The 27,747-nt window shown below is 64.7% G+C and overlaps 3 protein-coding genes and 1 long non-coding RNA gene across 6 annotated transcripts; 3 read left to right on the top strand and 1 right to left on the bottom strand.

The window, feature by feature from the left end:
- The first annotated feature begins 857 nt into the window (after window positions 1-857).
- MADCAM1 (mucosal vascular addressin cell adhesion molecule 1) lies at window positions 858-5,545 on the top strand. Of its 3 annotated transcripts, none has more exons than XM_082738081.1 (5): window positions 858-1,336; window positions 1,546-1,818; window positions 2,230-2,523; window positions 4,096-4,506; window positions 5,152-5,545. In XM_082738081.1, exons 1-5 carry the CDS (start codon window positions 1,276-1,278, stop codon window positions 5,259-5,261), a joined length of 1,149 nt encoding a protein of 382 aa, XP_082594207.1. In that variant the 5' UTR covers window positions 858-1,275; the 3' UTR covers window positions 5,262-5,545. The 3 variants fall into 3 exon arrangements, with proteins under 3 accessions (XP_082594207.1, XP_082594206.1, XP_082594208.1); XM_082738080.1 differs by having other exon boundaries at window positions 2,200-2,523; XM_082738082.1 differs by lacking the exon at window positions 4,096-4,506 and having other exon boundaries at window positions 2,200-2,523.
- Window positions 5,546-6,753: 1,208 nt separating this feature from the next.
- TPGS1 (tubulin polyglutamylase complex subunit 1) lies at window positions 6,754-13,478 on the top strand. Its single transcript, XM_082738148.1, has 2 exons — window positions 6,754-7,233; window positions 12,680-13,478. The coding sequence occupies exons 1-2, from the start codon at window positions 6,896-6,898 to the stop codon at window positions 13,215-13,217; spliced, it is 876 nt and encodes a 291-aa protein (XP_082594274.1). The 5' UTR covers window positions 6,754-6,895; the 3' UTR covers window positions 13,218-13,478.
- A 3,819-nt stretch (window positions 13,479-17,297) lies between these two features.
- LOC309868393 lies at window positions 17,298-19,171 on the bottom strand. Its single transcript, XR_014313681.1, has 2 exons — window positions 18,399-19,171; window positions 17,298-17,883 (listed from the first exon to the last, which is right to left on the bottom strand). It is a non-coding gene; the product is annotated as an uncharacterized lncRNA (long non-coding RNA).
- Window positions 19,172-19,619: 448 nt separating this feature from the next.
- CDC34 (cell division cycle 34, ubiquitin conjugating enzyme) lies at window positions 19,620-27,327 on the top strand. The gene is made up of 5 exons (XM_082738188.1): window positions 19,620-20,015; window positions 22,688-22,774; window positions 22,890-22,987; window positions 23,743-23,877; window positions 26,759-27,327. The coding sequence occupies exons 1-5, from the start codon at window positions 19,839-19,841 to the stop codon at window positions 26,970-26,972; spliced, it is 711 nt and encodes a 236-aa protein (XP_082594314.1). The 5' UTR covers window positions 19,620-19,838; the 3' UTR covers window positions 26,973-27,327.
- Window positions 27,328-27,747: the final 420 nt, after the last annotated feature.

Here is a 27,747-nt window from a genome sequence, read left to right as displayed (position 1 = left end):
TCCCTTATTCCCAAGCCAGGGAAACTGAGGCACAAGCCACACCCTGAGGTCAACCTCAAGCACACCCTCCACCCTCTTCTTTCTGCATGCCTGCTGTGCGTGGGCTCCGGGGTCGCGCGGTGGGCCGCACAGCACACGAGACCCGGCTCCAGAACATGGGAAATGTGGTTTCAGCCACACGACTTTGTTAAGGGCTACAAGGAAAATGCAGTGGGAGAAAGTAAAATTGGGGTAGGGGGAGTGAAGCTGGTTGGCGAAGGCTCTGAGGAGGCAACATTTGGGCAGAGACGAACAGGGGGAAGGCACAGCCACTCCGAGGCCCCGAGGCTTCCGGGTCCCGCGAGGCTCCAGCCCCGGTGAGATTTCGCTCTGGGGTGTCGCTGAAACCACTCTGGGTGCTGGGGGGTATGCGGCCACGAAGGTCCAAGAAATGGGGCCAGACTGAGGGGCAAGGAGAAAAAGGTGGACAGATTTCTCGGGACTCGCTGGTGACGACTGGGAGTGGGCAGCCCAGCCAGAGCCCTTTCCCAGGCTTCCCTGGGGGCCCTCAGTCCCGGTGTGGAGCAGAGCGAGGCAGCCCCCCAAGCCTGGGCTCCCAGGACCGCAGCAGCCCTAGCTGTTTCACTGAGGGGAGACAAGCTCAGGGGTAGGCGGTGACTCAGGTCCTTCACCCCCAGAAGACCCCCACCACCCCCACAAGATCCTCACCCTCCAAGGACCACTCTTCCAGGAGGTTCCACTCCCAGGAAACCCCACCCCTCAGAGGACCCTCTCCCCCACAAGCCCCCCACCCCCATGACCCCACAAACACACCCTCACCCGCAGGAGGCCCCACCCCAGGAGAGCCTGCCCCGCCCCCACCGCCTCCGCACTTCCGCGCGGGACGAAGGATGCTCTGGTTGCGCCCCGCCCTGCTCCGCGCTCGGGCCGTGGAGGCTGAGACCGCAGGGCTGTCGAGGCGGCCTGTCTCCGATTTCCGTCCGCTTGGCTCGCACCGCCACCCGGTCCAGTCCCCATCTTCCAACCCTCCGGTCTCTCGGAGCGGAGTCCGCTCACACCTTCCCGCCCCGTCTGTCCTGACCCTGGCCGCGGGGTCCCCGCCAACCCTGGCCCCCAGCCCCTGCCTCTCTGTCGCCTCCAGGGTCGCGCGTCAGGGCGGGAAACGCCCCCGGGAAAGCCCCGGGGGGCAGCCGGAGGACGGGGCGGCGGGAAGCAGCCGGGGCACCACTATTTAAGGCGCGGCCGCGGCGGGCGGAGGACAGAACCGGGGCGAGCATGGAGCAGGGTCTCGCCCTCCTGTTTCCCGTCTTCCTGGGGCTCCTCCAGCGAGCCCAGGGTGAGCAGGGGAGGGGGCTCCGGCCGAGGGAAGGCTCGCAGCGGGGCGGGGCGCAGTCTGGGGAAAGGGGCGGAGGACCCTACGGTGCGGGGGGGGGGGGGGGTGTCTCGGAGGAGGCCCGGCCGGGGGCGGGGGTTGGGGGGGGTGCTGGGGCTGGGGGTGCTGTGGCTGGGGGCGGGGGCGGGGCTGAGAGCGCCGTCTGCCCGCAGGTGGGTCCTTGGAGATGGAGCCTCCGGATTCCGTGGTGGCCGTGTCCTTGGGCGGGTCGCAGCAGCTCACCTGCCGGCTGGCCTGCGCCGACCCCAGGAACCCCATGGTGCAGTGGCGGGGCCTGGACACCAGTCTGGGCACCGTGCGGTCGGACACGCACAGCAGCGTCCTCTCGGTGCACAACGCCTCCCTGTCCGAGGCCGGCACCCGCGTGTGCGTGGGCTCCTGCGGGACCGACACCTTGCTGCGGACCGTGAAGCTCCTGGTGTTCGGTGAGCTTCGTTCCCTCCTGATGCCTGGGCACATTCGGGCCGCCCAGCAGCCCTGTTTTACCTCCAAAACAATACTACCTTTTCCTGGGAGTCTTCCCAGATTGCCCCCCCCCAAAGACTGCATCAGCTCCAGCTGAGTCCTCCTGCAACCCACTCCCTCCTCTCCCGTCAACCCTCCTCCCCCTACCTGACCCCCACTCTCTCTGCGTTTGACCTGTCCTCCATACTTGACATTCTAGATACACACGCTGTGGCCACTGGGTCTTCTGGGAACCCAGGCACTAGCAGTCCCCACTCACCTCTTGGCCGCACCCCAAGCCCCCTCCTCAGGGCCCAGGACTGACCCTGTGGGCTCGCCCACCCCACACCCTCTGTCCACAGCATTTCCAGACCAGCTGACTGTCTCCCCAGTAACCCTGGTGGCCAGGCGGGACCAAGAGGTGGCCTGCACCGCCCATAACGTCACACCTGCCAACCCTGAGGCCCTCTCCCTATCCCTGCTCCTGGGGGACCAGGAACTGGAGGGGGTGCAGGCCCTGGACTGGGATGTGGAGGAGGAGCCCCAGGAGGGCGAGGACCAGCTGCTCCGAGTAACACAGCGCTGGCTGCTGCCCCCTCTGGAGACCCCCACCCCACTCACCCTCCACTGCCGAGCGACCATGAACCTGCCTGGCCTGAGGCTGAGCCACCAGCGGGCCATTCCAGGTGAGTCTCTGGGGTTCTGGCCAGCCTGCACACAGTGCCCCAGGAAGTAGGTGAATTCCCCCCACCCAGCTCCTGTGAGTGGTGCCCAGGAGCTCTTCTGGAATCCTGACTCCGCACCCCCCCACCGTGTCCCCATCTAGACGGGTCACAATATCTACAGTAGGGGGGAGCCCCGAATGCCTCCAGTATGATATTCCTCATGAGTTTATTCAGCTGTTCAACAGGTTAACTGAGCACCTTCCCTGTGTCAGACCCCCTGAGGTCCTGTCCTGCTCTGCTCACAGTCCTCCAGAGCTCCTCCCTCTGGGTAAAAACGCAAATCCTCCTATGTCCACAGGGCCCTGAACCACCTGCCCTCACCATCTCCCTCTCCCGACCCTCACTCTGCTCCAGCCACATGAGCCTCCCAGCTGCTCCTCCAAGAGGTTAGGCTTGGTCCTGCCCCAGGACCTTTGCATATGTTCCACCCTCCACTGGGAATGCTCTTCCCCCAGCTCTGTCCATTGCTCCCTCACTCACCTTCCTGGTGAGGCTTCTTCCGACCTGTCTAAATGGTCAACCTGTCCTTACTGCCTCTTACACATGGATGTGGACACACACATATGCACACACAGGAGCCCTTTCTCCTACTGTATGTTTTTTGACACCTTTTAACAATATCTGGCATCCTGCATTTTCTGCTCATTTTCTCCATTGTCTGTAACCCCTACTGTTGGCTTCACTGGAAAAGAAATATGTCTGGTTCATGGTTATGTCCGCAGTGACTACAGTGCCTAGCGCTCAGTAGGTGCTCAACACGTGTTCTGGTTGGATGGATGAGACCACAGTGCCCAGCACATAGCAGGTGCACAACAACCACTTGCTGAATGAGTGAACAAGTGAAAACATTTAACTTGGGGCTGAGGACCCAGTAGGTGCTTGGTTCAAGTCAGACATTATTAATTTAACAAACATCTAAAGTAAGACAAGTGTTGTTCACATCATGAAGCCGCCGGCATCCTCTCACTAAAAAAGCACAAATTCCTTCTCCATGAAACTCGTTACTGTCCTTGGGGCCATCAGGTGTGGGGATGGAGCATGAGAGCTCCCAGTGGACAGGGAGGGCGCGGTGGGAGCACGCAGAGAGGCCTCTGGATTTGAAAGACGTTTCATGGTAGGGTGTACAAATCCCTCGGATCCTCAGTCTCCGGGGCTGTACCACCAAGGACAGAGCACGCCTTCCGTTTGCCAGGGAGCACTTCCCCTCCCCCACCTCCCAGTCCTGTAGTTTGTAAAGCCCAGTACTGCCTTACCCTGCACTCGGATCAGTCTCCGTGGCCGCTCCCAGGATGGGTGGTTCACACCCCCTCCGCTTTGAGGAAACTGAAACGCAGACGTTCGGAAACTCACTCAGAGTGGGGAGGGGACCAAGGCAGACCCTAACCCCGCTCCTCCCCACTGGGATACCCTTCCATTTGTCCAAGAGGCCCCGGGTGGGGCTTCAGCCCTTCTGGTCCAACTCTGTGGTCTAAATGGAGAGACGAACAGAAGAGGAGCCTGGGGCAGGAGAAAACCCAACACCCTGTTTTCCAGTCCTGCACAGCCTGACCTCCCCGGAGCCCCCTGTCAAGACCTCTCCCGAGGCCACCCCAGAGCTGAGCTCCACTAGCAGCTCCAGGAGTCCTGGACCCCCACCCAGGAACAGCAGCTCCGGGAGTCCTGGACCCCCACCAGGGAACAGCTCGAACCGGCCCTGCCGCCCAGAGATCCACCAGTCTCCAGCCGCAGGGGGTCTGGAGCTACTTTGTCAGGCGCTCTGTGACCCCGGTGTGGCTGTAGGCTGGACCCAGGCCCCGGGGGGTCTGGAAGCCTACCAGAGGCGGGAGGCTGGGGCCCAGGCTTGGCTGCGCGTGCCCTGGGCCGGCTGCTGCTCTGAGGGCTGGTTTCAGTGTCGCCTGGACCCAGGGGGACAGATGGCCAGCCTCTACCTGGTCCCAGAGATCTGTGAGTTCTGGGGGCTCGGGAGGGGCCTGGGGGAGCCTCAGAGGGAGGGAAGCCCAGGATCAAGACCTCAGACAGGGAATGGGCCTGCTCAGATTCAGTGTCCCCAGCTGTCCCGTGGGCTTCCCTTACAGTGGAAGGTGACAGTCACTTGGCACTGTGAGGGCTGCAAATTTCAGAGACTACGTTTCACAGTGATCTGTAAACCCTGATCTTTACACCCCCCAACAGTTTGTAGGATACGAATAGAACAGAGCCACTCAGGTCATTTCAAATTTTCTAGTAGCCACATTTAGAAGTACAAACGAGATATTTTACCTTCTTTTCTCTTAAAAAAAAAAAAAAAAAACTAATTGGTCAACATGTGGTGTGTAATTTACACGGATAGCAGGGGACATTCAGACTAGCCGGGCATGGGGGGCGGCCATGTCACTTCCAACTAAAAGGTCCTATGTACCTTTCAAAAGATCCATTCTGGAGTCGTCTGGATATTTCAGCAGTTTTTGTACATTCCAAAAGACGCCCTAAACCATGAATTCCTCTCTAAAATCTCAGGGAACTCGGCCAATGGGAAGCCCCTAGCAGATTCTGCTGAGCTTTTCCCCCACACCTGCAATCAGGTGCTCACGGCTCCGCTTCCTTCTCCAGGCTGCCAGACAACACCCCCAGCCCTGTGGACAGGCAGCTTGGTGCTGGGGCTGCTCTTCTTGGGATTCCTTGCCCACCGGCTGCGGAAACGCTGCAGGCCTGCTCAGTGACCACCCAGCCCCCCAGTTGCTTGGGGCCCCCTGCCCCACCTAGACTGGGCTGAGGGGGACTGGCCGGGCCCCTCCTGAAGTGGCCTGCCTTTCCTGCCACACCTTTGCAGCCAGAGGACGACTGCAGGGTTCTGGACCTACGTGGTGGAGAGCTGACCATAACCCCCTAACCCTGATGGCCAGCCTCTGAGATCCCCCTCAGTGGGACCCTTGAGGACCCCCCCCCAGAGGACCCCCCCCCAGGGGTCCAGAGCTGGAGAATAAAGAGCATCTGGTTTGCCTCAGTGGTTTCTGTGGTGTTACAAGGATTTCACCGTCTGCACTGGGCGACTGCCCTCAGATGAGGACCGACAGGAGGCAGACCCTGACTTGGCCCGGGCTGGAGGAAAGGGAAACACGCAGTGCAGGTTCTGCTTGGGGGGGGGGGGGGCAGAACACAAAGGCTTGTGCCTTTCCCCGGATGGGAGAACACCTCAGGGATAACTAGAAGTCCTCGAAAGAAGTGGGGGAAGGGGGCGCCTGGGTGGCTCAGTGGGTGCAGCCGCTGCCTTCAGCTCAGGTCATGATCTCAGCGTCCTGGGATCCCCCATCGGGCTCTCTGCTCCGCAGGGAGCCTGCTCTCTGTCTGCCTCTCTGTCCACTTGTGATCTCTCTCTCTGTCTGTTAAATAAATAAAATCTTTAAAAAGGGGGGGGGGGGCTGGGGCGGGGGGCGGGGCGGACAGCGTGGACAAAAGCCACCAAAGCGGCTTGCTGAAGGCTATGTTCTCTCTCTCCGGGTGGCTTGGGGGCCGAGTCGGTCGGGTGGGGCAGAGGCGAGGAGGGCTGGGAGTCCCGTCAGCAGACGAAAGGCTGCCGATGCCGGGGTTCCGCCCGCGGGCACTGGGGCGCCCGGCAGGGTTCAGAGCGGCAGAGGCTGCGGTGCGAGAAAGACCCCTCGGGTGCGGAGGGGAGGTAACAGCACGGGCCGGGGCCGGGGCCGGGGCTGGGCCGGGGACGGGGCCGGGGCCGGGCCGGGGACGGGGCCGGGGCCGGGGGACCTCGGGCCGAGCACCCCTTCGGCGAGCCGACCCCCGAGCTCAGCCTGGCGGGCGGCGGGCGGGGAGAGGAGACCTCCCCCCACCGGGGGGAGCCGTAAACTCAGAGGCAGGTCGGACCGGGCTGAAGGCCTGATGGTGCACAAAGGCCCGAGGAACACCGGAAGGCGGAGCGGGCTCGGCGCTCCGTCGCGGACTCGGAACAGTCCCCGCGCGCGCTCCGCGTGGCTTCCCGGATCTCCAAGGAGACTGGTTGCTAGGGGACCATGCTAATACCGGACTCGCCCGCTATCAAGATGGCGGGCAACCCGGCTTCAGGCCAAACACCATGCCCTATCCTGAAGAGCCATCTTGGAGTCTGGCAAAACTCAGGTTCCGCGCTTGAGCCTGGAGAGCTAACCGGCGCACGCAAAGCGGAACCCGGAGAAATGTGCCCATTAGAACCTAGCGCGGGGTGGTAAGTCGCCTGTTCCACTCATTTGCCAGAGTCTTCCGGTGGGATCCCGGCGCCTTCCGCCCTTAGCCAAGATGGCCGCCCCGAGGCGCCCGCGCACTGTGGAGTACGGCGGCGCTTCCGGTCCCGCGGCCCTCACCGAAGATGGCGGCGGTGGAGAAGCGGCGGCCGGCAGTGGCTGCGGTGGCCGGTTTCACCGACAGCGGCCGGCCGGCCGCGTCCCGCACAGCAGCAACGGCCGAGAGTGAGGAGGACTTCCTGCGGCAGGTCGGCGTGACGGAGATGCTGCGCGCGGCCCTGCTGAAGGTGCTGGAGGCGCGGCCCGAGGAGCCGATCGCCTTCCTGGCGCACTACTTCGAGAACATGGGCCTGCGCTCGCCCGCGGACGGCGGCGCCGGGGAGCCCCCGGGCCAGCTCCTGCTGCAGCAGCAGCGCCTGGGCCGCGCGCTGTGGCACCTTCGCCTGGCTCACCATTCCCAGAGGTGCGGGGCCGGGGCCGGGGCCGGGGGCGGGGCGGGCCGGGGCGGGCCGGGCCGGGGGCGGGGACGGGGCGGGCCGGGGCCGGGGCGGGCCGGGGCCGGGGCGGGGCGGACGTGCTGGGCCCGGTAGTCCCCCTGGCGCCGGCTGGACCCCGACCGCGGGCGCTCCGGCTTTGGGGTGCCTCTCTGCAGGAGCCATGTCCCCTCCAGCCCGCCTCACTGCTGGGAATTCACGGAGCCCAGAGAGGACCCAGAGCCACAGAGCTAGTCCTCCGAGCCGAGGATTTCCTAAATGCCTCGTTGCTGGCGTCGCTGCCCATCCATTAAGCCGGAAAGCGGGTGTTACAGGGCTGGGCCGAGCACACTGAGAGCAGCTCAGTCACCCGAGGCCCGTACCCCCGGAGGCAGCCCCCAGCGGGCAGCGGGCTGTCCAGAAGGAGGCCAGCCTCACGCCCAGGAAAGGGGCTGCAAGGACTAGGCGGGCAGGTGCCTGGCCTGGAGGCCGTGCAGCTGCGCCTTCCCCGGGCTGAAGCTCGGGGAGGGGGGGGGGGGTGGCACCTCCCCCCCACACGTGCCCCCCAGCAGTTGCAAGCCCACGAAAGGTGATGGAGGAATATTTATTGAACAGACGATCCACGTCAGATATCTGGGTTGAGCTTTCCAAACGCCGAGCAGGTGCGGTCGTGAGTGGATGTGGGTGCCCTGGGACTGGCTGGTGGGGAGGGGTCCCCAGAAGCGGAACCTGAGGCAGCATTCATGTGTGGGTCATTTATAAGGCAGTGCTCCTGGGAGAACCCTGGAAGCGAATGTTCCAGCCTGGTCACCAGGGGATTCTGCCCTCCCCCTGCTTCCAACACCTGCCTACCTTTAGGCAGCCCTCCCAAGAGAGTCGCAGGTACAGACCATAAGGACAGCACTGGGAAGCTGGGGAGGGATCCCAGGTATGGGAAGGGGATGGAGGGCGGGCATCTGAGCAGAGTGTCCATGTGCTCTGAAGTCCTACGTTGCTGGGTTTGCAGGGGCAAGGGTGGGAAGAAAGTATGCAGAGACAGCCCTAGGCCATCCGTGGGGCTGTCCATTGAGGCGGGAGGTCACTGATTTGGGGGGAAGTTTCCAGGGTTTTTGGGGACTCGTAGGTCAGGCGGCGGGGAGAACCTTGCAGCTGGAGGATGGAGAGGTGGGTCTGCAAGTGGGACAGGCGGTTATCAGCCAGGAGGGGTTGTGAAGGCCTCAGGAGAACTGAGAAGAGCCCAGGACCCAATCCTGAGGAGCCCCAGCCTTGGAGAACCCATAAAAAAGCATGATCAGGCCAACCAGACATGAAGGAGGGACAAGAAGAGAATGTCATCGCAGGACATCGTCCAAAGGGGAAAAGTCATCAGTGGCTGGGCCACCATGTACAGTTGTTCAGGCCAAACACTGCACAAGCCACTCATGGCACAAGCCACTCACCTATAGACAGTCACAAACAAAGATATGTCTATGAAGGTTTTTTTGTTTGTATGCTTATGTGTTTTTTTAGATTTTATTTATTTGACAGAGAGAGACACAGCAAGAGAGTGAACACAGGCAGGGGAGTGGGTGAGGGAGAAGCAGGCTTCCTGTCGAGCAGGGAGCCCATGCAGGTCTCCATCCGAGCCAAAAGCAGACACCGAACAACTGAGCCAACCAGGTGCCCCTCTATGAAGGTTTTTTTGTGGAGTTTTTTCCTAATTCACACAGAGGCCCTTTGTGGGCTGGCAGTCCTGTGCCCAGCAGCCCACAGATGCAGGCTGTTAAGTGTCTGTTGGGCTTAGGGCCAGGAGAGCTGTATTCATGTTCTGTGACTGCTGTAACAAATGTCCACAAACTGGGTGGCTTAAAGCAACAAAAATGTGGGGCGCCTGGCTGACGGAGTGGGTGGAGCAACTCTTGATCTCCGGGTTTGAAGTTCAAGCCCCTATTGGATGTAGAAATTAGGGGAGGGTCCCTCCTGCTTCTCCCAGCTCCCAGGGCTCCAGGTGTCCCGAGGCCTGTGGCCACATCGCCCCAGTGTCCTCCTCTGTGTCTCTGTCTTTTTCTTTCTCTTCTAAGGACATTTGGATTTAGGGCTACCTCATCTCCATATCCCGGACAAAAGACACCCGCAAAGACCTTGTTTCCTAATAAGGTCACCCTCACCGGTTCCAGAGAGACATGCCTCTTGGGGGGACAGGTCTCACTGCCCTGCAGGGGTGTTGGAGCCCTCACCTGGCGGCACTTTGGAGCTGTGGGGCTGCGGAGGGTGGAGTGAACCTGGGAGTGGTGGCGCTAGGGGCAGTGATGCCCAAGCCCCTGCACTCTCCTGCTATCTCCAGAGACAGAGCCAGGGGCCAGCTCAGCAGACAGGGGCCCCATCGGGAGCCCCTGGACCTAGCCCAAGGGGCCAACAGCAGAAGCCAGGCCTGGCCAATGTGGGAAGCAGGTCCCCCTGTGACGTGGAGTGTCTGGGCCCTCTCAGGGCGGATCTTGAGCATCTCATCCGTACCCAAGATGCAGAGAGAAGTCCTCCAAAACCCCTTCTCCTCTGTGCGCAGATCAGAAGTGGTGTTCTCTGGGAGGTGGTGGCCCAGGGTCCGGTGGGCCACCCCCTGCCAGCCTCAAAGCCCCAAGGACATAAAAACCATGTTTGTGAGACTTGCTGAGGGCCACGTGGCCACCAGGGGGCAGAGCCAGCACGAGCTGGACGGTGTGGCGCCCCATCCCCCGAGGCCCCTGAGCCTTCCCGTGGCCTGGGTGCCTTCCTCCGCAGACCCCCCGGGGAGCTGGGAAAACCTCCCTCCAAGGGCACCACCGAGTCCAGGTTCCTCCCGGGCACCATGGGGTGCCGAGCGGCCTCCCTGGCCTCCACCCACCCGGGGATGACCCCCAGAAGTGCGCCCAGACCTCACTGGGAGCCGCCGGGGGACGGCCCCATGGAGGGCCCGTGGTGTAAAGGGAATGGTTTCCGTGCCTCACCCCGGAAGCGTTCTATGCACACCCACACGGGTGTTACGTGAGCAAATGCTCACGCTCTAGTGCCCCGGGTACGGGCTGACATGGCGGAGCCCTCGGTGCCAGCCCAGTCCCCGCATCACAAACGGAAGCCAAGTCCCAGAGCACCACGACCCGGCAGACAGAGCGGGTGCGCCCTGGCGGCCGCCAGGAGCAGCGTGGGAGTCCCCGGGGCACTGCGACACCGGCCAGCGGTCAGGAGTCCCCTTCCTCGGCGTCTTGCCCTCCGGCTCCTACTTCGTGCAGCTGTGGTTGCCGCTCTGCGCGTCTGCCCGCCCCCCGAGGCTGGGACTGTCGTGGGCGGCCTGCCGAGGCCTGCCCTGGTGGCAGCTAACGCCGAGGATGCAGGGCCACCTCCGTGTGCCAGGCCCTGTGCTAGGTACTTGGCCCTTGAGAACCCTGAGGGGCAGGAATGGGGACCTTCGCTCTGGAGTGATGAGAACCCAGGGCTGGGGCCAGCTGAGAGCTGGGGACAGAGCTGTGCTCCCAGAGGGCGTTCACGGGAACCAAGACCACCATGGCACCAGGGCCTTGCTGTCTGGGTCCCAGCCTCTAGGGAGGAGGGAATTCGCCCCCGTCGGGGGCCGGCCAGGCTGCTGGAGAGGAGGCATCGTGGCCCGGAGTCCGATGAATCATGGACCGTGGTTGCATGGGGACGAGCTGCGCCACGTGGCAGCCACAGCTCTGGGACTTCAGTGGCCCCGACACAAAGGACTGCTGCCCACACCCGGAGCCAGAGGCCACAGGGGTGCACCCGAGCATGGCCCGGGGCAGCGGACTGCTCAGAACTTGCCTTGGATGTGGACCACGTGTGGCTCCCATGCCCACCTCTCCGCAGAGTCAAGTCCTGTGGCCCGCCCGCCCCTCGAGGGGTGGCCGGTCTTCAGGAGGCCACTGGGCCCTCCCCACCCACACCAGCCGGGGCAGCCTGCACCCCCATCGGGCAGGGCAGTGTGGTAGGCTGTGGTCTCTGTCTCCTGTCCTGGGGCTAGTCTGTCACGCCCAGGGCTCGGACCGAGGCCCCGGAGTGTGCATCTTCAGAAGGCGGGCAGACCCTGAGCCGCGGCTGAGTTCCGGACGGACCCACACCGCCTGGCACACTTGCCATCTGCCGCCCTCTGAGGCTGCCGGGCTGGGGGTGGCTTGTTAGTCAGGGATGGGCAGCGGACAGAGGCCCTAGTGACCGCCACGCTTGTTCACAGCAGACCTCCGACCCTTCCTGGGGAGGAGCTTCAACCCCGTTCGAGGCCTCAGCCTGCTAATGCGGTGCGGTGACGGAGGTCACGGGGCGTGAGCGCCGTCTGGCGTCCTTCACCCTTCACGGCACTGGTCTCAGGGACCCCGAGTCCCAGCACAGCACGAGGGCCCCACTACGAGAAGAGAAAGGAGTTTATAGCCAGGCGGGCCGAGGGTGCAGCCCCAGCTGGGAGGGAGGCTCCCCAGGCTCCTGTTCTCGGACTTCTGGGTGGCGGCTGCCTCTGCTGATGCGCAGAGCTCACCGGGCAGCCCGCGCACCCAGCAGCTCCCATGGGGCGGCCCAGCGCAGACCGGGCACCCGGCTTGCCAGCCCACGGGAAGATGAGGCAGGATTCCCAGGTCACGCAGGAGGTGAACAGGGCCGCAGTGAGCCTTCTCTCCCTAGGGGTCACGGTAGAAATGCTGAAGGGCCACCAGTCCAGTGAGGGAGTGAGACGTGGGGCCGACCAGCCCCCAGGCTCAGCGTGCGGCCCACGCTGACATCCGTGCTCCCCGCATCTGCTCCTGAGGCTCACAGCACAGCACAGCCGCGTCCTGGGGCCTCGGGCGCAACGCGAGGCAGAGCCGTACCCACCGCACAGCCGATGGCAGGCGGACAGACTCCCAGACAAGGACACGTTGTACTTTGGTTTCGTGAGTGGTCCCTGTTGCAGCCATTCAGCTCTGCGTTTGCAGCAGGAAGGCCACCGCAGGCTGGATGAGGCCACGTGCCGATAAAACTTTATCTACAAGATGGGCCATGGGCTAGAGACGACCCGTGCGCGTAGCGTGCAGACTCCCGGGCTGTGGGACTGTGGGAGCATGCCACCCCGTGTCGGGGCACTGGGAGCTGTACAGAAACTCCCTGACGTGGGCTCATGGGCTGACGTTTGAAACTTCATCTTAACGTCTTCCGTTAAGTCAGATGGTGGTAACTGCCCTGAAGATAAAGAGGGGGTGAGGGCCCTGGAAAGGGGACACTTGAGCAGAGTCGGAGGAGCTGGGGGAGCCGTGGGGAGACGTGGGGGAAGGGCACACCAGCCAAAGGACTCGGCCTTTGCAAAGGTCCTGGGGCTGGACCAGTCCTGGTTTGCTGGAGGAAGACAGGAGGGGACGGGCACTTGGGGCTGGCGGGCGGGGCAGGGGGCCGTGGGCGGTCCTCGGCTCTGCCCAGCTGGGCCAGCGCTGCATCCTCTCACAGGACAGCCTTCAACAACAACGTCAGCGTGGCCTACGCGTGCCTGAGCGCCAGCGGGCGCAAGAAGAAGCCGGGGCTGGACGGGCGCACCTACAGTGAGCTGCTCAAACGCATCTGTCGGGACGGGGAGGCCCCCGAGGAGGTGGTGGCGCCCCTGCTGCACAAGATCCAGTGCCGGGACCACGAGGCCGTGCCGCTGGACGTCTTCCGCGCTGGCATGCTCACCTGCTTCGTGCTGCTGGAGTTCGTGGCGCGGGCTGGCGCCCTCTACCAGCTGCTGGAGGACCCCACCCTGGCTGTGGCTGACCGGCGCGTGGGCCAGGCCGTGCTGGACACCCTGGAGGGGGCCCTGCAGGCCAGCGACGCGGCCGCCACACCCTCCCGCTACCTGGAGGCTACCTCACGCCTGGGCCCCGACAGCCTGGCACTGGCCATGGACCGCGCACTGGGGGCTCGGCGGCCCGGCTCCCCGATGACCCGGGAGGAGTTCCTGGAGAAGGCTGCTGCCCTCTTCATTGCCAAGGTCAAGCCGGTGGCCTGAGCCACGCACACCTTACCTGCCCCTCCTCCACCTGCACAGCTGGGGGCTGTGCGAGGACCGGCTCCTGGGCGGAACCCCCGTCTGGGACCAGGACCGGAAGGTCCCCGCGTGCGGGGCGCAGGGAGTCCCCCCACCCCCACCTTCCAGCCTGGACTCGTGCCCCTTCAGAGGGGAGGCCGAGGGTCTCAGGAAGTGGCACCCCCTCCCCGCAGTCCCACGAAGTCCCCTCTCGACAGTAATAAAGTCTGATCTCCAGGCTGACCTGGAGTGTGTGTGTGCTCCCCTACCCATGCCCGTGTCTACTGAAATGCTTCTCCGTCTAGCACGTCCAGTGCTGCCTGGGGGCAAGGCCGGCCGCCTGGGAACGCCCGGGCGCCCCTGGACTCTGCTTTACGGAAGTAGAGGGCTACCGGGTGCCCAGGACCCACACCCCTGGAGCCCAGGAGGCCCTGCTCTCCACAAGTACCCCAGCCTATTGCTTGCAGCCTAGGCCTCAGGGTCCCTGGCTGTCAACGGAAGAGGTCAGCTCAGCAGGTCGTTGTGGCCGTGATGGTGGAAATGGCCAAGGTGTGAGCACTGCGAGGTCTTACGTGCCCTCTGAGGACTGCCCGAGTAGGGTGGGTGGGGCGGGGAAAGCACGGCCCGGAGAGGTGAAGGTCCACCCCCCCAGCAAAGGGCCCCTCGGGAACCCGCACGCCACGCGACCACCACCTGCCGTCGGCCCACCCAGAATCCACACGCGCCCACGAACTTCATCCCGGCCCCCACGGGGCATCCCTCCTCCCACCCAAGGGGATGGTTTCTTCCACAAGGCATCCCGCCCGGAGCAGGAGGAGGGAGGCTAGGGGCAGACGCCCAGCCCAGAGGATCGCAGGCTGGTCACTTCACTCGCGTGGCTCAGCTCCAGCTCCAGCAGGTGGGGCCCAGGACTGAGTGAGGGAAGCCCCATGGGAGTTTACAGCCTTTCCACCGCTGCTGGCAGGGACCTCCTCTTTCCATTTCCCAGTACCCACCCCCCCATCCCCGCACAGGCCAGGCCATCAGGGAGTGGGGGAGCCGTGGCTGCTGTTTTCCAAAAACAACCCCAGCAGGACTCCTGTTCCCACTCGCTCTGGCAGAACTTCCCCCACTCCCCCTCGGAAAGGGGTCAAGATGTGGACTCTGCTTTCCCTTTCCTTGGACTTGGGTGGCTCTCACGACTTTACTGAATTTCCACAGCGAGGCCAGAAAATGTGGCACATACTACGGCCAGCAGGGCTCACCCACGCACCCGGGAACCCCTGCGAGGAAGATTGGGACCCGGGCGGGGGCTGCTCTGCAGACTCACGGACTGAACAAGTAACTGTTTCCAGCTGCAAAGCTGTGGGTCCTCTGTCCTGCAGAGATAGGCTCCTGGAAGACTCACGAAAAGCGCCAGCTCAGCGCATCAGGGCCCTCACTGCTCTGCTCTGCTGTGGACCCACGAGGGAGGGGCACCCAACTTGTCTGTACCGTGGCTGCCACGGGGCTGGGCAGCAGCGAGAAGCAAGCGTCAGGCCTGCAGACAGGCAGACCACCTGTGTCACGTGCACACCTGTCCCAGAAGCCAACACAGGGATGGGGGGCAGGCAACTCCCTGGAGACTCAGGGGCCAAGGCCACCTCCAGTCAGCTCCGTGGCCCCCGGAGGTGGCTCCTCCTTCCTAGTCATCAGAAGCCAGGGTGGGCATCGTGTGGCGGGCGCCTCCCCTGCGCAGGGGAGCTGCATAGCCCTGGAGGCTCCCCCCACCCTTGTGGCGCAGGAGTTGCCCATGAGTGAGGACCAGGGCATACGGGAGCCAGCCCCCTTGTCTCAGATGTCTTTGGTGCAGCTCAGGCTCCAGGGCCTCCCCGGATCAGACGGAGGCCAGCCCCAGCCAGGACCACGGCCCCCACGGCCTCACCGGGTCTCCTGGCTGCTTGATCTGGGGTCCAGAAGTCCCGTGCGTCATGATCCTGGATGGATCTCTGCCAGCCGACAGAGTCCTCAGAAGCTGACATGAACCCCTTCCCTGGACGTCACAGTAGCGTGGACCATGGAACCCTACGAACCTCCCCTTCCAGCAGCCCCCCTCCCCGCTCTCCACGTGCACTCGCCCTGCCCATAGCGCTTCCCCAGCTCCTCCTCCCTCTTAGCACCTCACCAGCCCACGGCAGCAGTGACCGCCTGGACCCCTGGACCCCATGGGTCCTCACATCTGTAGCTTGGGTCCCTTGCCCAGCCCTCAAGAGCAAACCACCAGCTGGCTGTCCTCTGGAAACGTCCCAAGGACATCCCAGGCCTGCTGTACCCAGGACAGACCCTCCAGTCACCCTCCCGACACTGGGGCTCCCCTGGGGCTTGTGGTATCCATAGAAGCTCCTGGGCCACGGCGGTCCGGGGCTGGCCAGATGCCTCCTCCTGCCCCGTCACCTGGCCCTCTTCGGCCCCCTGCCCAGCCCACCCCCCCATCCAAGTGCTCCAGGAACCCTGTGCTCAGCCCTGGGACTTTTTTCTACGGTGGCTGAGCTGGGAGTACCTGGATCTGAATTCCGTCCCCACAAGTCGGGTGAAAGAAGCCAGCACTGAAGCAGGCAGACCCGGGGGACTCCCCAGCTTCTTCTCCGGCCTGGGTCCCCTCACTCGGCCCCAGGCACCCTGGCCTCCAGCCCCTTGTCTCCACCGCAGGGCTGTTGTACGTGCGATTCACTCTCTGTCACACTGTTCCTCCCGTCCCGTGGGCCACGCTTCCTCACTCCACTCTGGTCTCTGCTCAACGCCACCTCCTGAGGGACCCCTTCCGCAGGGACCTCTCTCCAGAAGGTGCTCCCCTGCCCCACCCCTGCGAACGCTCACCCGCACTGTCTTCACAGCTCCCTGTTGCTACTGAATTTCCAGCCTGTTTATGACTCTCTCCCTGGCTCCCCAGGCTGAGGGCTTTGCTGGTTTTCGCCACCGCTGCACCCCAGCACCTAGATTTCTGCACAGAAGCTTGCTCACAGACGTAAGTGGATTCAGTTGCTGTGGCTGTCGTACCAAACCACCACACACGGACTGTCTGACAGTTCTGGGCTCAGAGGCCCTAAAACCCCGGCCCCAGGTGGACCTGGCTCCTGCCTCCCAGAGGCCACCTCCCCGCACCTCGCCCGCCCACAGCCCCCCTCCCCCATCCTCACCACCAGCCTTGGTCCATCTCTCGGACTCTGACCCTCTCAGTAGGGGGCCCACCAGTATTACCCAAGATAATCTCTTACCAAGTTTTTTTTTGTTGTTTTGGTTTTTTCTTAAATGCTAGCTCTGCACCCAACGTGGGGCCTGAACTCAGGACCCTGAGATCAAGAGTCGCACACTCAGGGCTCCTGGGTGGCTCAGTTGGTTTAGCATCTGCCTTCGGCTCAGGTCATGATCCCAGGGTCCTGCTCAGTCCCTCGCCCTCTCCCTCTGCCCCTCTCTGAAACTATAAAATCTTAAAATATAAATAAAAAGCCTTGCACGCTCTACTGATTGCAAGCCGGGCACCCCTTCCCATCTCAGTTTTGTTTTTTTCTTTTAAGATTTTACTTATTTGACAGAGAGAGAGTGAGCAAGGGAGGGAACACAAGCAGGGGGAGTGGGAGGGAGAAGCAGGCTTCCCGCTGAGCAGGGAGCTCCACCCCAGACTCTGAATCAGGACCTGAGTGGAGGCAGATGCGGCCACACCTTCTCAAGATTCTTAATCTTATCTGCAAAGTCCCTTTTGTCCTGGAAAGTAACATAATCACAGGCTGAGATTAGGACGTCGGCAGCCATGAGGGCATTATTTTCTACCAGAACCCAGCCCCAAGGGCGCAGCCAGAAGGAGGCGGAACTGGCCTTGAAGCTGGTTGGGTGCCCACAGAGCACACCAGAGCACACCAGGCCCGAAGCCTTTGTCTCCGGACTCCAGGTCCCCGCCCTTGAGGCTGAATTCCCTCCCCACCCCCGTGCACCCTTCTGCTTCACCCCTGCACACACACACACACACACACACACCCCTACCCCCCCCCCCCAGATCAGGTCTTCCTTCTCAGCAGGCAGAATGGCAGCCACAATGTCCATAACTTCTTTTTTTTTTTTTAAGATTTTATTTACTTATTTGACAGAGATCACAAGTAGGCAGAGCGGCAGGCAGAGAGAAGAGGAAGCAGGCTCCCCGCTGAGCTGAGAGCCAGACATGGGACTCGATCCCAGGACCCTGAGACCATGACCTGAGCTGAAGGCAGCGGCTTCACCCACGGAGCCACGCAGGCGCCCGTCCATAACCTCTTGAGGAGCCACAGGAAAGCGACTCAGAGGTCAGCTCATGTAACTCTTCGAACAGAGAAGCTGGGTCTCAGCTTAGCCTCTGAGGACCATCTCCAAGGCGGCCACAGAACTTCTATCAGACGCAGGCTCTTCTGCGACATGTAAGGGAAGGCCCAAGTCAGACCGACTGAGGAGGAGCAGAAGAAACTTATCAGTCTGCCTTTTGGGGGCTTTCAGGGAAGGCCAGCCCAGCTGGACCCGGAGCACACACAGGGTTATGGCACTTTCTCCTCCAGGGACTCAGGTTCCTTAGTGCCAAGCAGGTTCACAAGGATTGTGGTGATGAGAAGGCCCCATTTCTCCAGGCCCAGGCCCTCCCAGCTCAGCCACTGGGGCCCGGTGTTCTCTGAAAAAGTCCCAGAGTCCCATCTTACTAGATGAGAGCCACGTGCTGTTCCTAATCCAACCCACGGCAGCAAGGAACCCAGAGTGCTCTGGGGATTGGGTGACCCTCCCTACAGCCACGGTTCGGAGGGCCGTCCAATCTGAACGTTACAGACTAAGAATGGGATGCCCCCAAGAGAAAATTGAGATGCTGTGGACAGAGGACAGACAGGCAGAAACCCCTGATGACCAGCACCCCAGAACATTTCAGAGCCCAAGGAGCAGACTTTCCTGGGGGCTGAGGCCCCATGGGGCACCTGCTAGAGCACCTCCCTTTTCCTTTCCAGAACCAGCCCCCCCACCCTATGCTTTGTGGGGATGTGGGGCTGACATAGGGAGATCCTGGGAAACCTGCCTGGGACAACCATGGTTAGTTCTAAGTCCTGTTTACTAAAAAGCTGCCACAGGGCGGACGTTGGTGCTCTAGGCAGAGAATGACGGTGAGAACACCTGGAACCCTCAGCAAAGCACACCGACCTTTCCACCCACAAGGGGCCTGCTCCAGGTCCCCCAGGGTGCAGGGCAGAGGTGAGCCAGTCAAGGCCCCGGCCCTGAGATCCTCCTCAGAGATCTCCGTCCCTGTCCCCACGTTGGAATTTTGCTTTCTTTGCCTCAGGTAGGTTCACCTGCCTGTCCTCACAGGGGCCACGGCCAGGCGCCCGGGGCCAGGGGTCCGGGCACAACCCCTGCAGCTGTGGGCGGCCCCGCGCGCACCGTAGCGCCACGCCCACCGCCCGGGGCGCTGTCACCCCGAGGATGTGGAGGCCGGAGGCCGGGGCGCCGGGCTCAACTCTCACGCCGAGTGCCCCGGCGGGGGCGCGTGTGTCCAGGACCAGCCCGGGCCGAGCCCAGGCGCCGTCGGGACGAAGGGAGCGCCGGGGAGATGAGGGCACAGCCAGGCCCGGGGCTCGTCCGCGGGGCGGACTCGGTCTGGGGGCTCGGCCGAGGCGGGCGCCGACAGCGGGGTCCACTCCTCTGCCCAGCCTCTCCGGGGAGCCGGTGCCGCCGCTCGCGAGTCCAGCTCGTCCGCCCGACGCGCGCACCGCGGTTTCTCCGCGCCTCGGCCTCGGGGCGCACTCAGCTCGCGGGGCCTCCGCACCGCGCCCCACGCTCGGCCCCACCCTCCGCTCCCCGGACGGGACACTGAGGCGCCGCCCGTCGCGGCCCGGGCTCCCACTCCGCCCTCCCGCCCCCGCCACGGCCGGCGGGGCCTCCCTTTCCGCTCGCCTAGAACCACCCGAGGAAGGAGTCCGCCCGCCTCCGCCCGCCTCCGCCCCGCCCCGCCCAGAGGACCCCGCCCCGGCCCGCCCCGGCCCGCCCCCGGCCCGCGCGGGGACGTCATAAAAAAAAAAACAACAACCCAAAAGCCTTGCGGCCCGTGCCGGGACGACGCAGCCCAGCCCTGCCCGCCTCCCCGCGCACAGGCATCCCGGGTGCTCGTCGGAGCGGGGGGCGGCCTCCCGGGGGTCGGCAGCGCCAAGGCGCCTGCGCGCTCGGCCCCCCCAGCACGTCCCTCCTGGCGGTCGCGCCTGCGCGCTCCGCGGGCCGGGGCACGGGGACTCCACTTCCCGGTGTGCCCCGCGGGCGGGCGCGCAGGCTCAGTCCGGGCCCCGCCGCGGCGCGCAAGCGCGGTCGGGGGACCGGCAGTGCGCGCAGGCGCAGCGCGGGGCGGGGCGCGCGGGCCAGGCCGAGGCGAGCGCCGGGCGGGCGGCGGCGGCGGCGCCGGGGCGAGTGGAGCGCACGGGGGTCCCGAGTGGCGGCGGCGGCGGCGGCGGCGGCGTAGAGGAAGAAGGCGGCGGCGGCGGCCCCGGCCCCGGCGCCCTCCCGGCCGGCGCGCGGCCCGGCCCGTCCCGCGCCCCCGCCGCGGCCCCGCGGCCCAGCGCGCCCGCAACCCCGGGCCCCGCCGCCGCCGCCGCCATGGCCCGGCCGCTGGTGCCCAGCTCGCAGAAGGCGCTGCTGCTCGAGCTCAAGGGGCTGCAGGAGGAGCCGGTGGAGGGCTTCCGGGTGACCCTAGTGGACGAGGGCGACCTGTACAACTGGGAGGTGGCCATCTTCGGGCCCCCCAACACCTACTACGAGGGCGGCTACTTCAAGGTGAGCCCGCGGCTCGCGGCCCCGGGTCCCGTCGGGCTCCTCCCCTCGGGCGGTCCCCTCGCTGTCCGTGCGGCCCCCGGGAAGCCGCTGCAGCCCCCGCTTCCCCAGCCGGGCTCCGGGAGCCCCGAGGGGAGCCCCGGGGACGCCGCCGGCCGGTTCGGGTGTGGGGCCCTTTGCTGGCCTCAGCCCCTGGCAGACCCGGGAAGGCCCCCAGCTGCCCTCCCCGCTCCCTGCCCGGTGGAAAGAGCCTCCCCAGGCCCGGCGAGCCTTACTGTCGGGGTCCACGGGTTGGGGGAGAGCGGGAGGGAGGCCAGCGGGGGGTGGGGGGGGCTGCGCCGCCACTTGCCCGGCGCCGACAAAGGCGCCCTCGGGGCCTGGCCAGCTGGGGCCTGCTTGGAAAGCGGCCACCCTTCCCGGTGGCAGCGGGGCCGGCCCCCTTGGCTCCCTCCCGAGCTTTATGTAACCTGTCCTCTCGAGCAGGCCCTGGGTGCACTTGTCACGGCCACCGCCCACTTTGTCCCCGGGAGCCACACCACAGCCTACGCCCTGGTGGACCTTGGGCCCCTCTCTCTCCCCGGCCTGCTTTTCTGGGTTCCACCGCGGAGCAGGTGGCCGCTGGGGGCCCAGATCCTACTCTCCAGAGCAGTTCTCCTTTGTCGTTGCTGGGAGCAGGGCGGGTGTGCCCTCCCTGGGCCTGGCTGGGTTTCCGACGAGTGTGACAAAGGACTGGGGCCAGGACTCCGGCAGCCCTCTCGACCTCACCACCGGAGCCCAGGCACGGCCTTGGAAGGACTCTCTCGGGTTGCAGGGCTTTGCTTTTGGAGCCAGAGGCACAGGGCAAGGGGTCTCCGTGCATGAGAGCTGGGGAGTGAGCCCTCAACCTGTAACGGCCCCCACCCCGCCTGCCAAGAGGCTGCCCAGCCCCGCGGGTGGTGCTCCCAGGACAGGTCTGCGTCCCAGCTCTCTGCGCATTGTGGTTGAGCCCACTTGGTGGCTTCAAGGGAGCCGCCTGGTCCGCTGGGGCTGCTCCCCTGGTGCTGGGGCGGGATCTGGGGGTGCGTGTGGACAGCCCTGGGCTGGGTTCCACGTCAGGCACCGGCCCGCTCTGACGCGCTCGGTCTGGGGTGGACCCCCCAGCAGTTTGACGAGGTCCTTTCTCAGCCTCTCTGCTCTGCGTGGGGCTGTAAGGAGGGGTCTCCGCTCACACACCGCGGGAGGGTGGACTCGCACCCTGAGACCAGGCAGGCCGGACGCGACGTGAGGTGGCGGATCTGGAAGGAGGGGGTGGGGGGTTCTGACTGGCCCACTACCTGGTGGCCGGGGATTGTGGTAGATCCTCCAGGCTGGCAGTGGGGGAGGGGGCTCATCCCCTGTGTCTGAGAAGACGGGACGCCGGGTTCCAGACACATCGGCCGTAGGTCCTGTCCTCCATGAAGCCGGCGTGGCCTGGCGGTGCCGGGGGCAGGGGGTGCCATCCACTGTCCTCTTCTCTGGGTGGGACTGGGTGGGGAGAGGAGGCGAGGAAATGCCGGGCTGGGAAGTACCCAAGGGCCACCGTCACTTCCCAGCCAGGTTCCCCCGCGTCTTCCTCGTCAGCCTGGCCTTGAGAGCCACAGTGGGCCTCGGGCTCACCTCTGTGTGGTGGACAGAAGGGGGTGCCAGAGGGAAGCAGTTCAGGGCCCTGCTCCAGTGAACTGGCTGTGTGTCTTTGGGCATGGTACTTGCCTTCTCTGGGCGAAGTCCTCCCTGGGGACGCTTGTAACGGTGCCGGGGGGGGGGGGGCTCGGGGCCGCACCCGTTCTCAGGGCCCTCCCCTAGAAATCTGTAGGGCAGGTTCCAAGGTCTAGGTTTGCCCTGTAGTCACCAGTGAGTTTCCTACCTCCTGGGGTTCAGCATGGTCACTCCAGAACAGAAGGGCTTCCCCTAAATGCCCCCAGTGCCCCCTGCCCTGAAGAGTGACTTCCCAGAGACGGGCCTGGGGCAGTCGTAGCACAGGTGCCCAGCTGGCTCCCGGCACACAGGCTCAGCTGAGCGCCTGGAGCACCGCCAGGATCCCGGGCCAGGCATCATGGTGTCCAGGACCGGGGCTTACACAAGAAACGAAGCTTTTTTACCTGCTGAGACCTGGGCAGCAGGCCCTCCCCGGTCTGCCCCCATGACCTTCCTGTCTGCTTTCCTGGCCCCCCGCAACGGACTCTCACAGGAGAACGGTCTGTCCGGCGCCGTCCGGCCGGCACCGACTCCTACAGGGCCCAGACCGCAGGGGTGCTGGGAGTCACGGCGCCCTGAGCACGCATCTGTTTTCATTTTCCCCACGGCCTGGAAGCTGACCCTGGGAGTCCACCGTCATGCTGGGAGTGCGGAGCCCCCAGGGCCCCACCAACCTGTGTGCTGACCTGAACCCGCCATGCTCCCCGGGGCCTGGCTCCTGGTCCCTCCACAGGGCTGCGCTGAGAGAATGGCCCCTAGGGTTGCTCCTCGGCCACGGGGCGGGGGCCTGGGTCAGCCCAGGTGACCCCGAGGAGGCGTTCGAGTGTGTGGCAGGCAGGGTCCAGGCTGCCCTCTGGTGGGGGTGTCTGTCCTGGCTGATGTCCTCGTCTGCGTGTCCGTGGGCTCAGTCCCCAGACGGCAGCCTGCACTGGCTGAGCCTCCTGCTCTCTGCCCCTCCCCAGGCACGCCTCAAGTTCCCCATCGACTATCCGTACTCCCCACCGGCCTTCCGGTTCCTGACCAAGATGTGGCACCCCAACATCTACGAGGTGAGTCCGCCAGGCCCACCCCGCCCCCAGCGTGTCCATACTGGGGGGGGGCTGCACTGCCTGACGGGAAAGGGCTGTGGTGTGGGCACTGACCCCCTCTACCGTCCCCACACAGACAGGGGACGTGTGCATCTCCATCCTCCACCCCCCGGTCGATGACCCCCAGAGCGGGGAGTTGCCCTCAGAGCGGTGGAACCCCACCCAGAATGTCAGGTGAGGCTGGACCAGGCCCTGTTGGAGGGGCTGCGCAGCACAGGGACCCCGTCCCCCAGCAGCTCTCCCGCCTCGGCTCCTGTGGGACTTGCTCGACGCTGGCCAGGCCTAGGGACACAGATGTGGGCGGACATGTGTCTGTTGCTCTCAGGGCCGTGACTCCCTGGGGTCCTGCGTAGTCCATCCAAACTGTCCTCCCGCCGGGGTGCTGGGGGCCCCAAAGACCCTCTCCCCTCATTTCCTGGTGCTCCGTGCCCCATCCACCCTTGGGAACAGCCACTGGGAACCTCAGGGCCATGTTTTTTCTCCCACGGTCCCCCCACAGAGGCCGGTCACCTCTGTTTCAGGGCCGAGCCCCTCACCCTGCCTCCTGGCCTGCATGTCTTTAGTTCAGCCCAAGCCATAATGAAAGCTGGTGGCACGGAGGGACCCACTTGCCTGCAGGATGCCTTGAGAACGGGGCCATGTGGAATGAAGGTGGTCCTGGCTGCCCACACGTGTCCTTTCCCCAGGCTGGGCTAGCGTGCGGGGCAGGGGCTAGGAGTGCACCCTTCCTCTCCAAGGGGCCTGAGACAGAAACCAGCAGCAGCGACGTCACTCACAGGGTTGGGAGTTGAGGGGTCCCCCGGGTGGGGGCTGGCCACTGGGTGTGTCCACGAATACTGTGGCACTAGGCCTGGCTCCTGGGGTGGTGTGGCCAGAGAGCACGGCGCCCCGGCGGACGCCACCGCCCCAACACACACACGCACCCCCAGGACCATCCTGCTGAGTGTCATCTCGCTCCTCAACGAACCTAACACCTTCTCACCGGCCAACGTGGACGCCTCCGTGATGTACAGGAAGTGGAAGGAGAGCAAAGGCAAGGACCGGGAGTACACGGACATCATCAGGTGAGCCCCGTCGCAGGGGGGAGTGGGGGGTACACGGACATCATCAGGTGAGCCCCGTCGCAGGGGGGAGTGGGGGGAGTGCATGGACATCATCAGGTGAGGCCGGCCGCCGGGGTCTGCCTGGAGACAGTGAGACCCCGTCGCGGGGGGGGGAGTACACGGGAGTACACGGACATCATCAGGTGAGGCCAGCGCGCCAGGGTCTGCCCGGAGACAGTGGTCCAGGAGGGAGACCCCGTCTCGCAGTGGGGGGCGGGGGGCCTCCAGGTTCAGGCCAGTGCACTGGCTCTTCTCTTTCCCTCTGTTCATTGTGGCGCCCCCCCCCCCCCCCCCCGCTCTTTATGAAAACGGATGTTCTCTCTCTGTCACGGGGGAGGCTCGAGTCCTGCGAGCACGTGGTCTGCGTGTGTAGCTCATGGCGCCTGAGCCGCGTGCTGCGGAGTCTGGGTCCCGGGAGCACATGCGGTCGGGCCTCATGTCCCAAGCTCCAACCGGGTCGGACCACTCCCGTCCGTCCTGGGCAGCCCAGCCCCCTGCTTGCCCCCTGCCAGGTGTCCCCCAGATGGGGCTGGTTTACTGCTCCTTCCCAGACTGACTCTTGCCTCAACTTCGCTTTTCGTGCTTTTTCTTTGGGGGGGCGTGCTTTTCCCGCGTTACGGTGTACGTTCTCATGATTCCCTGCGGTGAACGTCGCTCGCGTTTGTACCTTTGAAACTTTGAATTATTCTGTAAAGGCAGAAAAAGATCATGTATTAGCGTGTTTAGAAAATCACTTTCTTTTTTTGGAAAACACCCGTTTTTCCTGGTTTTAGAAGCAGCGTGGTGTGCAGGGATCGGGCAGGACTAAGCCTCCAGCCCTCGTGCTGGTCTCTTCTGGTGATAAGTGATGGTCCCCGCAAAGCAACCGTTCGGCAGAAGGAATGCGTCCCGGAGCGGGCGGGACCGGGCGGGACGTGGTCTGGGGCTCGGCTCCGTGGTCTGGGGCTCGGCTCCGGCACTGGAGCTGCTTGACCTCCTTTTCTCTGGCCCGGCAGCCGCTCTGTGTCCATTGTCCATTGTTACTGTGTAATGCGCTTTACGGACTAGTGGGGGATGGACTTAACCCTTTGTTAGGTTTTTCCAAAAGCTCGTGTACTTCTTACCTAGAAAGAGGAGTGAGGTCTGCGCCAAGCTGCGTCATGACCCCGGTCGAGGAGTGGGGGTGGCGTCCCCAGCAGCACCCACAGGAACGTTCGGGCCGCAGTCCTGGCATGTACGCGCAGGGTCGTCCCTGGGTCGGGGGCACGCCTGGCTGTCGTGGAAGCAGGACCTCGGAGGCACTTCGGGACCCCCGGGGCTGCGGGGCGGTGCCACGGGACATCCGTGTGTCAGAACTCACCGCTGTGCCCTTGAAAGTGGCACAGTTCTGTGTGGATAAAGCTCCAGGAGCTCACGTGGGTGAGGAGGGGACGCCTTCGTGACAGAGAAACAAAAAGGAAGCCTCGTGATCTTAGCAGGTCACCGAACAGTTACCATTTATGTGGGGCCTTGCAGACACCCGCATGCACCACTGCCCCAAGACCAGCCCCCCCCAGCCGCCTTCCGCCGCCGCTGCTCTGCCTGATCTCGGAGGCCCGTGGGCCGGCCTCCCGCACGCACACGCGTGCACACGGCTGTGCATGTGCCATCGTCCCCCGCCCCCACCCCCGCTAGTCCGTCTCCCTGTCCTCCACAGACCCCCGGGTCCCTGTGCACCAGGGGCACCTGGACGGGGGAGAGCGTCGCCAGGAGCCTCGTGTCTGCTCCGCTTTCTGCTCGTTGTGCTTCTCTTTTCTCAGAGTGAAACCACGTTCTCCTTCGGTGGCTCTGGCCTGTTTTTGCTGGGTCTGCGGTGGTTTCTGTGAGCAGCATCTGAACGATGGGTGCAGGGTTGCTCGTGGGATCCGGGTGCTTTTTCCCTAGCAGCATGCACACGCACACGCACACGCACACACCTGGCCCTACGGGGACCCCGTGCCCGCAGAGCGGCCCCTTCCCACAGTTCCTTGTCTCCCCATGTCCCAGGAAAGCTCTCCCCCGAGGCCAGGCGGTCCCAGCTCTGGGGCTGTGCGGAGGAGGAGCAGCCGGGCTGGCGGCGGCTGCCGGGAGTGCCAGTCGGGCTCCTGACCGGGGGGACCCTCCCTGTGTGGCGGGACTCCTGAGGGTCCTGCGCACTGCCTCGCCCCAGTTCTTTTTCCAGGCACCGCCCACGCGGCGCCAGAATTATGAGCAGACTGTCTTCAGCCCTCGGGTCCCTGCAGGCCGCTCACACATGCCCACTGGGACGTGAGCCGCTGCCCCGCCCCGCCCCCACCAAGCCGTGTTCCCCACGCGCTCTGCCAGCGGGTGCGTTGACAGGGTGTGTCATCCTTGGCCCTGCAGAGCGTCCGTGCGGGGGTGGTTGGTGCCTGCTCGTCGGGCTCTAGGTGGGAGTCCCCCACCTCGGGAGCAGCTCCCCGGGAAGCCAGTGCGCCGGGCTGAGTGCGAGCCCCGATTTCCTCCTCGCGTTGGCCTTCCCCGTCTGCCCCCACACCTCCATCTGCCTGTCCCTGCGTCCCTCCGTGTGTGGTGGGCGCCAGGGTGGCCCAGGCACTGAATGCATGATGGAAGTTCGGCTGCAGTCCTGACCCACCACCGTCCCTGCTGGCGCACCTCTGCTGTCCCGGCCAGCGCGGCCGCGCGCCTCCCGTGGGTGCCGACCGTCGCACGGGACCGCTCGTCTCTGGTGGCCAGGGTCCTGCGTGCCGTGGGCCCCGCCCTGTCTGGCCCTCCTCTGCGGCCTCCGAGCTCCTGAGGGCTGGGCTCCTGTTGAGGGACCCCGACGGGCACAGAGCCGTCGCCCACAGGACCATCTCTCCCCCAGGAAGCAGGTCCTGGGGACCAAGGTGGACGCGGAGCGGGACGGCGTGAAGGTGCCTACCACGCTGGCCGAGTACTGTGTGAAGACCAAGGCCCCGGCGCCCGATGAGGGCTCGGACCTCTTCTATGACGACTACTATGAGGACGGGGAGCCTGAGGCCGAGGCCGACAGCTGCTTCGGGGACGACGAAGACGACTCTGGCAACGAAGAGTCCTGACACCACGACCCCGAGAATAAACTTACAGATTTTACCTCAGCAGGCCCGGGCTGTGTGGCGCCGAGACTGCCTCGCGGGAGGGGTGCTGCCTGGCCCCTTGGGTGGTCTGCTCTCGGGGGTCGCCCAGTCTCCCACGTGTGTCCTGGGTCCTCTGCTTCCCAGGAGAGGGCCGCCTGCCAGGTTGGGGACAGCCTGGGCGGCGGGGGCCTGAGGAACCTGGACCCCCCACCCGTCCGCAGCTCCTGCTGGCCGGGGCCAGAGCCGTGGGCTCCCAGCTTGTGCGTGGACGGGTTCACCTGTGGTAACTCCTCTGCTCTGGTTGGTTTGGAATCTGAATAAAACGACTTTATGAGAAGCTAGAGAACCACCCTCTCCTTGGTCTCCACAAAGGACTGCAGAGAACGGCCGGTCTGTCGCCAGGCCCCTGGATCCTGACAGGCCCACGTGCCTGTGACCCTCCGTGCCAGGCGCGGGGGTAGGGCCTGCAAGCACCCGGACGCACACGCTGGGGGCACCATGGGGATGGGGGGTCTGGGCAGGAGGTGGCCACATGTCCACTGGCAGCCTGGTGCAGAGCACGTGCTGCCAGCCCACACCCGGCCCCTGGGGCCTTGGGGCAGAAGCCGCCTCCCTGCCAGCCGTTGGGCCCCCGGCAGCCCCGGCGGGACCTGCGTCGTGCCACTGTCACCCAGGACCTTGGCTTCATTCCGTGTGACTGACACGTCCGGAGTGGCCCAGATTCGGGATCAGATGGCCTAGTCGGGAGGAGGTCCCC

This window comes from Mustela nivalis, assembly GCF_964662115.1.
Source record: "Mustela nivalis genome assembly, chromosome: 1".
In the NCBI taxonomy this organism is placed as follows: Eukaryota; Metazoa; Chordata; class Mammalia; order Carnivora; family Mustelidae; genus Mustela; species Mustela nivalis.
Note: the sequence above shows the minus strand (reverse complement) of the source record. Positions and strands in the feature narration are given on the sequence as shown.

Excerpts from the sequence above, each read along its gene's own strand:
- MADCAM1 (XM_082738080.1), top strand. The coding sequence starts at position 1,276 with ATGGAGCAGGGTCTCGCCCTCCTGTTTCCCGTCTTCCTGGGGCTCCTC. Across the intron at positions 1,819-2,199 it reads CGTGAAGCTCCTGGTGTTCG|CATTTCCAGACCAGCTGACT; the intron begins GTGAGCTTCGTT and ends CTCTGTCCACAG. Across the intron at positions 4,507-5,151 it reads CTACCTGGTCCCAGAGATCT|GCTGCCAGACAACACCCCCA; the intron begins GTGAGTTCTGGG and ends TTCCTTCTCCAG.
- TPGS1 (XM_082738148.1), top strand. The coding sequence starts at position 6,896 with ATGGCGGCGGTGGAGAAGCGGCGGCCGGCAGTGGCTGCGGTGGCCGGT. Across the intron at positions 7,234-12,679 it reads CTGGCTCACCATTCCCAGAG|GACAGCCTTCAACAACAACG; the intron begins GTGCGGGGCCGG and ends ATCCTCTCACAG.
- CDC34 (XM_082738188.1), top strand. The coding sequence starts at position 19,839 with ATGGCCCGGCCGCTGGTGCCCAGCTCGCAGAAGGCGCTGCTGCTCGAG. Across the intron at positions 20,016-22,687 it reads ACGAGGGCGGCTACTTCAAG|GCACGCCTCAAGTTCCCCAT; the intron begins GTGAGCCCGCGG and ends GCCCCTCCCCAG. Across the intron at positions 22,775-22,889 it reads GGCACCCCAACATCTACGAG|ACAGGGGACGTGTGCATCTC; the intron begins GTGAGTCCGCCA and ends GTCCCCACACAG.